The sequence below is a fragment of the Cololabis saira genome, chromosome 20, assembly GCF_033807715.1.
Source record: "Cololabis saira isolate AMF1-May2022 chromosome 20, fColSai1.1, whole genome shotgun sequence".
In the NCBI taxonomy this organism is placed as follows: Eukaryota; Metazoa; Chordata; class Actinopteri; order Beloniformes; family Belonidae; genus Cololabis; species Cololabis saira.
This window is the reverse complement of record NC_084606.1, coordinates 1,763,380-1,776,825: the sequence shown is the minus strand read 5'-3', so window position 1 is coordinate 1,776,825 and position 13,446 is coordinate 1,763,380. Positions and strand designations below refer to the sequence as shown.

General features: G+C 38.7%; 1 protein-coding gene across 1 annotated transcript in view; it reads left to right on the top strand.

Annotated features, from left to right (window-relative positions):
• Positions 1–13,446, top strand: part of plod3 (procollagen-lysine, 2-oxoglutarate 5-dioxygenase 3) — a 41,482-nt gene that overhangs the window by 21,066 nt on the left and 6,970 nt on the right. The window contains exons 11-15 of the mRNA XM_061709699.1: positions 4,720–4,824; positions 9,336–9,461; positions 10,713–10,854; positions 12,589–12,702; positions 12,826–12,897. Coding sequence (XP_061565683.1) covers positions 4,720–4,824; positions 9,336–9,461; positions 10,713–10,854; positions 12,589–12,702; positions 12,826–12,897 — 559 coding nt within the window. The remainder of the gene's footprint in view (positions 1–4,719; positions 4,825–9,335; positions 9,462–10,712; positions 10,855–12,588; positions 12,703–12,825; positions 12,898–13,446) is intronic.

Genomic DNA, 13,446 nt, shown 5'->3' with positions numbered 1-13,446 from the left:
ATATAACTGAAACAGAACCATGTTCATGTGAGTTCTAATAAATATTAAATGTTAATAAATATAACTGAAACAGAGCCATGTTCATGTAAGTTCTGATAAATATTAATAAATATTAATAAATATTAAATATTAATAAATATTAAATATTAATAAATATTAATAAATATAACTGAAACAGAACCATGTTAATGTGAGTTCTAATAAATATTAATAAATATTAAATATTAATAAATATAACTGAAACAGAACCATGTTCATGTGAGTTCTAATAAATATTAATAAATATGAATAAATATTAATAAATATAACTGAAACAGAACCATGTTCATGTGAGTTCTAATAAATATTAATAAATATAACTGAAACAGAACCATGTTCATGTGAGTTCTAATAAATATTAATAAATATGAATAAATATTAATAAATATAACTGAAACAGAACCATGTTCATGTGAGTTCTAATAAATATTAATAAATATTAATAAATATAACTGAAACAGAACCATGTTCATGTGAGTTCTAATAAATATTAATAAATATTAATAAATATTAATAAATATAACTGAAACAGAACCATGTTCATGTGAGTTCTAATAAATATTAATAAATATGAATAAATATTAATAAATATAACTGAAACAGAACCATGTTCATGTGAGTTCTAATAAATATTAATAAATATAACTGAAACAGAACCATGTTCATGTGAGTTCTAATAAATATTAATAAATATGAATAAATATTAATAAATATAACTGAAACAGAACCATGTTCATGTGAGTTCTAATAAATATTAATAAATATTAATAAATATAACTGAAACAGAACCATGTTCATGTGAGTTCTAATAAATATTAATAAATATGAATAAATATTAATAAATATAACTGAAACAGAACCATGTTCATGTGAGTTCTAATAAATATTAATAAATATTAATAAATATAACTGAAACAGAACCATGTTCATGTGAGTTCTAATAAATATTAATAAATATTAATAAATATTAATAAATATAACTGAAACAGAACCATGTTCATGTGAGTTCTAATAAATATTAATAAATATTAATAAATATAACTGAAACAGAACCATGTTCTTGTGAGTTCTAATAAATATTAATAAATATTAAATAATATTAATAAATATAACTGAAACAGAACCATGTTCATGTGAGTTAATAAATATTAATAAATATTAATAAATATAACTGAAACAGAACCATGTTCATGTAAGTTCTAATAAATATTAATAAATATTAATAAATATAACTGAAACAGAACCATGTTCATGTAAGTTCTAATAAATATTAATAAATATTAATAAATATAACTGAAACAGAACCATGTTCATGTGAGTTAATAAATATTAATAAATATAACTGAAACAGAACCATGTTCATGTAAGTTCTAATAAATATTAATAAATATTAATAAATATTAATAAATATAACTGAAACAGAGCCATGTTCATGTGAGTTCTAATAAATATTAAATGTTAATAAATACAACTGAAACAGAACCATGTTCATGTGAGTTAATAAATATTAATAAATATTAATACATATAACTAAAACAGAACCATGTTCATGTAAGTTCTAATAAATATTAATAAATATTAAATATTAATACATATTAATAAATATAACTGAAACAGAACCATGTTCATGTGAGTTCTAATAAATATTAATAAATATTAATAAATATGAATAAATATGAATAAATATTAAATATTAATAAATATTAAATATGAATAAATATTACTGAAACAGAACCATGTTCATGTAAGTTCTAATAAATATTAATAAATATTAAATATTAATAAATACAACTGAAATATTAATAAAAATAACTAAAATATTGATTAATATAACTAGAAAATGTATAAATAAACTAAAATATTAATAAATACAACAGAAATATTAATAAATACAACAGAAATATTAATAAAAACAACTGAAATATTAATAAATACAACTGAAATATTAATAAATACAACTAAAATATTAATAAATACCAAATAAATATTAACAAATACAATTAAAATATGAATAATTGCAACTAAAATATTAATAAATACAACTAACAATAATAAATAAATACAACATAAATATTAATAAATAAATACAACAGAAACATTAACTGAAATATTAATAAATACAACTAAAATATTAATAAATACAACTGAAATATTAATAAATGCAACTAAAATATTAATAAATACAACTAAAATATTAATACATATTAATAAATACAACTAAAATATTAATAAATACAACTAAAATATTAATACATATTAATAAATGCAACTAAAATATTAATACATATTAATAAATGCAACTAAAATATTAATAAATTCAACTAAAATATTAATAAATACTACTAAAATATTAATAAATATAACTGAAATATTAATAAATACAACTGAAATATTAATAAATATAACTGAAATATTAATAAATACAAGTAAAATGTTAATAAATATAACTAAAATATTAATAAATACAACTGAAACAGAACCATGTTAATGTGAGTTAATAAATATTAATAAATATTAATAAATATAACTGAAATAGAGCCATGTTCATGTGAGTTAATAAATATTAATAAATATTAATAAATATAACTGAAACAGAGCCATGTTCATGTGAGTTAACAGAAGAGGAAAAAGAGGAGGATATTTCTGATTGGTCAGTCAGGGACCAATCAAAACGTCAGGTGTCGTGTTACCCCGGTCCTGACCTCTGACCTCTGACCTCTGTGTCCACAGCCAGGCCTGCCAGCAGGATCCCCGGTGTGATTATTACTTCAGCCTGGACTCTCACTCACTCTCGTGCGTTTTTTCGTGCGTGCGTTCATTTTGCGTGCGTTTTGCGTGCGTTTTTTCGTGCGTTCGTGCGTTTTTGCGTGCGTTTTGCGTGCGTCTGTTCGTGCTTTTGCGTGCGTTTTTGCGTGCGTGCGTTAGTTTTGCGTGCGTTTGTTAGTGCGTTTTGCGTGCGTGCGTTTTGCGTGCGAGCGTGCGTTTTGCGTGCGTGCGTTAGTTTTGCGTGCGTTTGTTCGTGCTTTTGCGTGCGTTTTTGCGTGCGTGCGTTAGTTTTGCGTGCGTTTGTTCGTGCGTTTTGCGTGCGTGCGTTTTGCGTGCGAGCGTGCGTTTTTGCGTGCGTTTTGCGTGCGTTAGTTTTGCGTGCGTTTGTTCGTGCTTTTGCGTGCGTTTTTGCGTGCGTGCGTTAGTTTTGCGTGCGTTTGTTCGTGCGTTTTGCGTGCGTGCGTTTTGCGTGCGAGCGTGCGTTTTTGCGTGCGTTTTGCGTGCGTGCGTTAGTTTTGCGTGCGTCTGTTCGTGCTTTTGCGTGCGTTTTTGCGTGCGTGCGTTAGTTTTAAGTGCGTTTGTTCGTGCGTTTTGCGTGCGTGCGTTTTGCGTGCGAGCGCGCGTTTTTGCGTGCGTTTTGCGTGCATGCGTTAGTTTTGCGTGCGTTTGTTCGTGCTTTTGCGTGCGTTTTTGCGTGCGTGCGTTAGTTTTGCGTGCGTTTGTTCGTGCGTTTTGCGTGCGTGCGTTTTGCGTGCGAGCGTGCGTTTTTGCGTGGGTTTTGCGTGCGTTAGTTTTGCGTGCGTTTGTTCGTGCTTTTGCGTGCGTTTTTGCGTGCGTGCGTTTGTTCGTGCGTTTTGCGTGCGTGCGTTTTGCGTGCGAGCGTGCGTTTTTGCGTGCGTTAGTTTTGCGTGCGTTTGTTCGTGCTTTTGCGTGCGTTTTGCGTGCGAGCGTGCGTTTTGCGTGCGTGCGTTAGTTTTGCGTGCGTTTGTTCGTGCTTTTGCGTGCGTTTTTGCGTGCGTGCGTTAGTTTTGCGTGCGTTTGTTCGTGCTTTTGCGTGCGTGCGTTTTGCGTGCGAGCGTGCGTTTTTGCGTGCGTTTTGCGTGCGTTAGTTTTGCGTGCGTTTGTTCGTGCTTTTGCGTGCGTTTTTGCGTGCGTGCGTTAGTTTTGCGTGCGTTTGTTCGTGCGTTTTGCGTGCGTGCGTTTTGCGTGCGAGCGTGCGTTTTTGCGTGCGTTTTGCGTCCGTGCGTTAGTTTTGCGTGCGTCTGTTCGTGCTTTTGCGTGCGTTTTTGCGTGCGTGCGTTAGTTTTGCGTGCGTTTTGCGTGCGTTTTGCGTGCGTGCGTTTTGCGTGCGAGCGTGCGTTTTTGCGTGCGTTTTGCGTGCGTGCGTTAGTTTTGCGTGCGTTTGTTCGTGCTTTTGCGTGCGTTTTTGCGTGCGTGCGTTAGTTTTGCGTGCGTTTGTTCGTGCGTTTTGCGTGCGTGCGTTTTGCGTGCGAGCGTGCGTTTTTGCGTGGGTTTTGCATGCGTTAGTTTTGCGTGCGTTTGTTCGTGCTTTTGCGTGCGTTTTTGCGTGCGTGCGTTAGTTTTGCGTGCGTTTGTTCGTGCGTTTTGCGTGCATGCGTTTTGCGTGCGAGCGTGCGTTTTTGCGTGCGTTAGTTTTGCGTGCGTTTGTTCGTGCTTTTGCGTGCGTTTTTGCGTGCGTGCGTTAGTTTTGCGTGCGTTTGTTCGTGCGTTTTGCGTGCGTGCGTTTTGCGTGCGAGCGTGCGTTTTTTCGTGCGTGCGTTTTTTCGTGCGTTTTTGACATTTCCACTTTTTTCTCAAAATGTTGACTTTTTTCCTCATGTCCTACTGTCTCGGAAACGTGGACTATCACCACGGTTTCCTCTGACCCCTGACCTCTGACCTCTGTCTCCACAGCCAGGCCTGCCAGCAGGATCCCCGGTGTGATTATTACTTCAGCCTGGACTCGGACGTCGCCCTGACCAACCCCGATACCCTGAGGATCCTCATAGAGGAGAACAAGTAGGTGACCTTTAACCTTTAACCTGACCAACCCCGACACCCTGAGGATCCTCATAGAGGAGAACAAGTAGGTGACCTTTAACCTTTAACCTTTGACCTTTGACCTGACCAACCCCGACACCCTGAGGATCCTCGCGTTTTGCGTGCGTTTTCGACATTTCAACTTTTTTCTCAAAATTTCAACTTTTTTCTCAAAATTTCAATTTTTTTCTCAAAATTTCAATTTTTTTCTCAAAATTTCAACTTTTTTCTCAAAATTTCAACTTTTTTCTCAAAATTTCAACTTTTTTCTCAAAATTTCAACTTTTTCATCAAAATTTCAATTTTTTTCTCAAAATTTCAACTTTTTTCTCAAAATTTCAACTTTTTCTCAACATTTCAACATTTTCATCAAAATGTAAAAAAATTTCTCAATTTCAACTTTTTTCTTGATTTTTTTTTTCCTCAAAATTTCAACTTTTTTCTCAAAATTTCAACTTTTTCTCAAAATTGTGACTTTTTCATCCAAATATCAACTTTTTTCTCAATATTTCCACTTTTTTCTTGACTTTTTTCCTCAAAATTTCACCTTTTCTCAAAATTGTGACTTTTTCATCCAAATTTCTGACCTTTGACCTCACCAACCCTGACACCCTGAGGATCCTCATAGAGAACAAGTAGGTGACCTTTAACCTTTGACCTCATAGTCTAGGAACAAGTCCTCAGAAAAGGCTTTAGTGTGCAGACCCCCCTCATGAGGTGGAACCAACCACAACAATGATTGGTATTATCTTACGTCTCCTATTAGTGAAATTGGATGTTGTGGTTTTTGATTTTGGGAGGAAATTAGTTTTTTTTACTCCAAACCCTGAAAAAGAGGCCAGATTGTGTGAATGGAGGAAACGTGAGAAAAACAGACATAACTTGAGAAAGCTCACTCTTTTCTGCCTCAAACCTGCTGAGGTTTGAACCAGGTTTCTGCCCAGCATCATCACACAGTCAGAACAGGATTTACCTGAGGAAACACTGAAATATACGGTCATGTGGTTGTCATGGTAACCTGTCTCCTGAGGAAACAGTGAAATATACGGTCATGTGGTTGTCATGGTAACCTGTCTCCTGAGGAAACAGTGAAATATACGGCCATGTGGTTGTCATGGTAACCTGTCTCCAGGTCCGTTGTAGCCCCCACGGGAAGCTGTGGAGCAACTGTTATAAACAATAACTTATTGTTACAAACCTACTCCACACCGATCACATCTGTCCAGTGTGAATACGCTGGTGTGCACTCACAGTTCCCTCGTCTAAAAGGACTGGACTGCTCAACGGGTTTGTTTCTTCTCCATTCACCCCTTTCTGACAGTCGGTTCATGAACACAACCTTCTACTGTATCTAAAATACAGCGGTGCTCTTTTTACGGGACGAAACCCAACCTGATGAAGCTGTCAATCATCAGTACGTGATTTTACGCCTAAATGTCAACAGAGAGGCCCATAAGAAATCCAACCCACGGACATCTAGTCCCAAAATGAGAGGACACTTCACTCTCAGGATTCACCAAGTCTCTCACCCACGCAGCTTCTCGTGAACGCGCAGCCAAACAGGCGCTTACACACACACACACACACACACACACACACACACACACACACACACACACACCATGACCTTTGACCCTGCTGCAGCTTTGCAGCAGCTCCTTTTGTCCACTTTCACGCATCTTTCTTTCCAATTTCCCATCAAAACACTTTTTGGCTGGAACTTTGTCCCATTTTGAACGTTTTAATCAGTTTTGCTTTTAGCTTTAAATTACTTTATTTTTGATCTTTTAAGTTCCGTATATTATTTCGCACAATATTATTCCACAATCTTTTATTACCTATTTTTAGGGACGTCACGTAGGCTAAGAGTCTTTTAGAAATTATTTTAGGTTCGCAATAAGTTTCAGTTTAATCACGTATTTGTTATTTTAGCAATCTTTTTAACTCTTTCACTTCTTAATTTTCCATTTTGACAGTTTGATTTTAGCACTGATTAATTTAGTGAACAATCGAAACTTTACTTCAGAATTTTGGAAACCGCAACATTGGCAATAAACAGTTTTAAACATGAACATTAGACAGAATCAGAATCAGAAAAAGCTTTATTGCCATGTCAGACATAAATCAGATCATCACATCAGGGGGGGCAGAGTCATCTTGTTTAAATTCCACCAGGGAGATTGTGACCAGAGAGGCCTGCCAAGCCGTTCTGTCAAGGGCAAATTATAGAATCAACAATTAGTAATTTTCCATCTGCCTTTCAGTCTCTGGTTCATCAATGGCGACTCCAATCAGACGAATTTGTGATCACTTCCCGCCAAGCCGAGCTTCCAACTTCTCCAAGGTGTTTTTAATCTTGCCAATGAGCTGAAACATCGCCGCTAACCTGCGATTCTGTTCAAGAATCGCATCTAGCTTACGGCCCTGCTCTCCCAGCGTCAGAGGCTGTGCGTTGATCGCCGTGCTTAACCGTTCAGCCACGTCCGGCAGCTCTGAAAGAGCCAGAACAGCTGTCGACGACTTATGCGTTTGTGGGTAGACCAGGAATCCCCCTCCTCCGATCAGGAGAAATCCTGCTATCATAAATCCAATTATGAAGCATCTTCAACGTCCTCGACAGACAGAATTTTGAGACACAAAGGCTTCCAGTTTTTGTAAGAATCCATTGTATATCCATGTCTCGTCGGGGCAGGAGGGCTCCCTTACCCCTTTACCCCCTGGCTTCTTGTCGCAAAAATTTGGTCAATTGTGCTGAGAGACCAGTTAATCAATTCCATGATTGTAGAGTTTTCGGAGGAGTGAAAAAGAAGAGACTCTGAAGACAAACAAAGCAGTAGCAGGGCAGGTTGATAAGGTTGGAGAGGAGCAGAAAAAGCGTCCGCCTTCGCTGAGAGCCGGAAGAAGAAGAAGAAAACATTAGACAAAAACAAACATTAGACAAAAAACTATTCCAATAGAAACCTCCTCCGGTTTTTCCATAACATTACTTTAAAGTCCCTGACTTTACAGCGGGTCCCAGACCCTCGTATTTTACCATAGAATACTTTAACACATTTAATACCCCAGGTATTTATCGAGAGGAGTGTTTTCTTACCAGTCTCGCTGCCCTTCCTGGCTCAGGGAACGTCACCGGGATCCGTCACCGGGACCCGTCACCGGGCTCGGATCATCACCGGGGCCCGTCACCGGGGCCCGTCACCGGGGCCCGTCACCGGGGCCCGTCACCGGGGCCCGTCACCGGGCTCGGATCGTCACCGGGGCCCGTCACCGGGCTCGGATCGGCGCAGGACCAATTCCTATTGGCCTCGTCGCTGAAATCGGAACGGCTGTCGACAGTTTTAAGCGGCCGCTTGATCCCACGTCGTCCCGACGCCACAGATCTTGGGTCCCGGGTTTCGGCACCAGAAAATGTTAGGTCTAAATCAACATTACATAAGTTCGTAACGAGGAAAACACAGAGACTGCTGGAATGGTTTTAACCACTTCCTCTTCCCCAAAGTTCCTCCTCCTGCATGATGCTTTTATTGAGAAACTTGACAGAAAGTGACCGTTTATGGACAGTGTACAGTGAAAAGTGAACAGTGAACAGTGAAAAGTGAACAGTGTACAGTGAAAAGTGAACAGTGAAAAGTGAACAGTGAAAAGTGAACAGTGAAAAGTGAACAGTGAAGAGTGAGTGGAAGTGAGAACGTGTGATTGAGTCCTGATATTATTACAGTAATAATAATATAATATAATAATATTACAGTAGAGTGATTGAACCAGGACAGTCCAAACCCTGAGTAGATCAGGAAGTGGCTGTTCTGACATCTGTTGACAAAGCATGTGACAGTCTTCAGACAAAAACAAGTTTAAAGCTTAATTAACCTCACACAACTTGTTAAAATTATTATTATTGTTGTTGTTGTTGTTGTTGTTATTATTATTGATATTGATATTATTATTATTTATATTATTATTATTATTATTATTATTGATATTATTATTATTGTTATTATTATTATTGTTATTATTATTATTGATATTATTATTATTATTTGTATTATTATTATTTTTATTATTTTTGTTATTATTATTATTATTACCATTATTATTTTTATATTTATTATATTATTTTTATATTTATTATATTATTATCCTCTCCGCAGGTCTGTCATAGCCCCCATGCTCTCCAAACATTATTATTATTTTATTATTATTATTATTATTATTATTATTATTGTTGTTGTTGTTGTTGGTATTATTTTTATATTTATTATATTATATTATCCTCTCTGCAGGTCCGTTATAGCCCTCATGCTCTCAAAACATTATTATCATTATTATAATTATTTTTATATGATATTATTTTTGTGTCTCTCCAGGTCCGTCATCGCCCCCATGCTCTCCAAACATTATTATTAATATTATTATTATTCTCTCCTTAGGTCCGTCATCGCCCCCATGCTCTCCAAACATTATTATTAATATTATTATTATTCTCTCCTTAGGTCCGTCATCGCCCCCATGCTCTCCAAACACGGGAAACTGTGGAGTAACTTCTGGGGAGCTCTGAGTCCGGAGGGTTTTTACTCCCGCTCCGAGGATTACATCGAGATCGTGCAGGCCAAGAGGACGTGAGTGTTTCAGTCAGCCCGGGTTTCCCCCGGGGTCTCCCCCCGGGTCTGCCATCAGCCCGGCACAGGTCATCCAAGTGAGGGCCGCGGCCATTGCAGCTGGCGTTCCAACCCGGAGACTGTGTCAGGAGGGGCTGCTGATAAGAGGGGGGGGGGCAGGAAGGCGTTGAATACGGGGAGAGGGGGATGTGTCAGTGTGTGTGTGAGAGTCTGTGACGCGATAAGTCCGAGAACCTTCGCCCAGAGTGCAGACAGTTCTGGGATGGAGATCCTCAGGTGTTTGTGAGAGAGGGGGAGGGTTGAGTTGGGTGCAGAGCGTCATGTTTACATTCCTCCAGGGAGATTGTGACGAAGAGGCCTGCCAAGCCACTCCGTCAAGGCCAAATCAAATCAACAATTTGCAGGCAGCTCAGTAATTTTCCGTCTGCTTTTCAGTCTTCTGGTTCCTCAATAAACTCCGATCAGACGAATTTGTGATCAATCAATTCCAGCCAAGCTGAGCTCCCAGCTTCTCCATGTTGTTATCCATCTTGTTGATGAGCTCAAAGACCCCCGCCAGCCTGCGGTTCTGCTCGAGAATCGCATCCAGCTTACGGGCCTGCTCCTCCAGCGTGCTTGATCCATCTGCCACGTCCGGCAGCTTCGAGAGAGCAAAAAAGGCTGCCGACGACTTACGCATTTGTCGATACATCAGAAAACCCCCACCTCCGATCATGGAGATAATCAGGAGAAATCCTGCGATCATAAATCCAAATATGTAGGCATCTTCTACGTCCTCGATTGACATTATTGCCATACATAAAGGCTTCCACGCCTTGTACGAGTCCATTGTGTATCCAGCAACAAACATCCCATCGGGGCAGGAGGGCTCCCTTACCCCCTGACTTCTCGTCACAAAAATGTGGTCAATTGTGCTGAGAGACCAGTTAATCAATTCCATGATTGTAGAGTTTGGGAGGAGTGAAAAGAAGAGACTCTGAAGACGAGACAGGACAAAAGCAGCAGCAGGACAGATAGATAAGGGAGAGGAGCAGAAAAGAGTCTGCCTTCGTCGAGAGCCGGAAGAGAGAAGAAAAAAAAAAAGGGGGTGTGTGGAACGTCCCCTACATCACGCAGGTTTACCTGGTCAGGGTTAGGGTGTGTGTGTGTATATATTAATGTGTGTGTGTGTGTGTGTGTGTGTGTGTGTGTGTGTGTGTGTGTGTGTGTGTGTGTGTATATATTAATGTGTGTGTATCCATGTGTGTGTAGGGGTGTGTGGAACGTCCCCTACATCACGCAGGTTTACCTGGTCCGGGGCAGCGAGCTGCGCTCCAAGCTAGCCAAGGTTAGCCTGTACCTGGACGAGCGGATGGACCCGGACATGGTTTTCTGCAAGAGCATCCGGGACCAGGTAACTGCTAGCACATTATCATTATCATTATTATTGTTGTCATTATCATTATTATTGTCAGGTTCCTAAATCATCAACATAAATTAATAACTTAGGAAAGACACAGAGACTGTGGAATGATTTTCAAGGCGCTTCTGCAGAAGTGTGGGCGAGGAAAGCTGAGTAGTGCAGGGCAACGTGGCCCTCATCTGAGAACTGGTCAGCTCTTCTCCCAAATTCTCCCTGCAGCCTGGCGCTTTTTATTTGAGCAAACCGGTGACAGGAAAGACCATATTTGGTAAACAGACTGTCAGTGTATAGATAATGGACAATGAACAGATGGAGAACAGACATGGTATCAGATGATGGTTAAAAAGGTCACACCTATGACTTTTCAGTTAATAAGCAACTTATCTGTGGTGTGAACAGATTGTCCAACTTACAATGGGATAGTTCAAACTCAGGAAGGGCTGCCCTGTCATCTCTTAACATGTGATAACCAGCAGTCAGGGTAAAGTCTTTAAGAAACACGAAGGGTCAATAAATGGGGCCCCTTCTGGACAAACGAGAACTCTGTGAGGTTTTGCACAGATGTGTCTAAAGACACTGGTCAACTGTTAACAGAGCAGACAACCCCCCTGAGTACCCTCAGGGAGTGGCCTGTCCTGTGACTTCTGCTAACAGTGGTAAGGATGTGAAAAACCCAGCAGTCAGCTTAATAAACTGACCTCATTCTGATTCTGATGGTTTTATAAGCACAAAACTAATTCAGAAACGTTGATTAACCTAACTATTATTATTATTATTATTATTATTATTATTATTATTATTATTATTATTATTATTATTATTATTATTATTATCAACATCATCATTATTATTATTATTATTATTATTATTATCAACATCATTATTATTATTATTATTTTTATCAATATCATTATTATTATTATTATTGCTTCACCTCCTGCAACCGGGACGAGTTTAATTATTTAATAATTAATTAATTAATCATTATTAATTAATAATTATTGTCTGCAGGGAATCTTCATGTTTGTGTCCAACCGGGACAAGTTTAATTAATTAATTAATTAATTATTAATGTGCAGGGAATCTTCATGTTCGTGTCCAACCGGGACGAGTTTAATTAATTAATAATTAATTAATTAATAATTAATGTCTGCAGGGAATCTTCATGTTCGTGTCCAACCGGGACCAGTTTAATTAATTAATTAATTAATAATTAATTATTAATGTCTGCAGGGAATCTTCATGTTCGTGTCCAACCGGGACCAGTTTAATTAATTAATTAATTATTAATGTCTGCAGGGAATCTTCATGTTCGTGTCCAACCGGGACCAGTTTAATTAATTATTAATGTCTGCAGGGAATCTTCATGTTCGTGTCCAACCGGGACCAGTTTAATTAATTAATTAATAATTAATGTCTGCAGGGAATCTTCATGTTCGTGTCCAACCGGGACCAGTTTAATTAATTAATAATTAATTAATTATTAATAATTAATGTCTGCAGGGCATCTTCATGTTCGTGTCCAACCGGGACGAGTTTAATTAATTAATAATTAATTAATTAATAATAATTAATGTCTGCAGGGAATCTTCATGTTCGTGTCCAACCGGGACGAGCTTAATTAATTAATAATTAATGTCTGCAGGGCATCTTCATGTTCGTGTCCAACCGGGACGAGCTTAATTAATTAATAATTAATTAATTATTAATAATTAATGTCTGCAGGGCATCTTCATGTTCGTTTCCAACCGGGACGAGTTCGGACGGCTCGTCGGGTCTTCGAACTTCAACACGTCTCGTCTTCATCCAGACATGTGGCAGATGTTTGACAACCCGCTGGTGAGACCGTTACCCAGCATGCACCTGTGCACCTGGGGGGTATAATACCCATGATGCACCTGGGGGGTATAATACCCATGATGCACCGGGGGAACAACATGGCTGACTGTGTCGTCTCTGCAGGACTGGAAGGAGAAATACATCCATGAAAATTACTCCAAGATCTTTGAGGCCAAAGGAGGCGTCGTGGAGCAGGTAGGAACCAGAACCAGAACCCTCGTACCCCCTAGACCTGGTACCCCCTAGACCTGGTACCCCCTAGACCTGGTACCCCCTAGACCTGGTACCCCCTAGACCTGGTACCCCCTAAACCTGGTACCCCCTGGTACCCCCTAAACCTGGTACCCCCTGGTACCCCCTAAACCTGGTACCCCCTAGACCTGGTACCCCCTAAACCTGGTACCCCCTAAACCTGGTACCCCCTAAACCTGGTACCCCCTAAACCTGGTACCCCCTAGACCTGGTACCCCCTAAACCTGGTACCCCCTAAACCTGGTACCCCCTGGACTAGTCTGGTCTGGTCTAGTCTAGTCATCTAAATCACCTTTTTCCGCCTTTTTCCCTCTTTTTTGTCTTTTTCCCTCTTTTTTGTCTTTTTCCCTCTTTTTTTGCTTTTTTTCTCTTTTTCGCCTTTTTTCCCTCTTTTTTGCCTTTTTTCACCTTTTTCCCTTTTTTTCATCTTTTTTCCCTCTTTTTTCCCTAGTCTGGTCTAGTCCGGTCTGGTCTAATCTAGTCTGGTCTAGT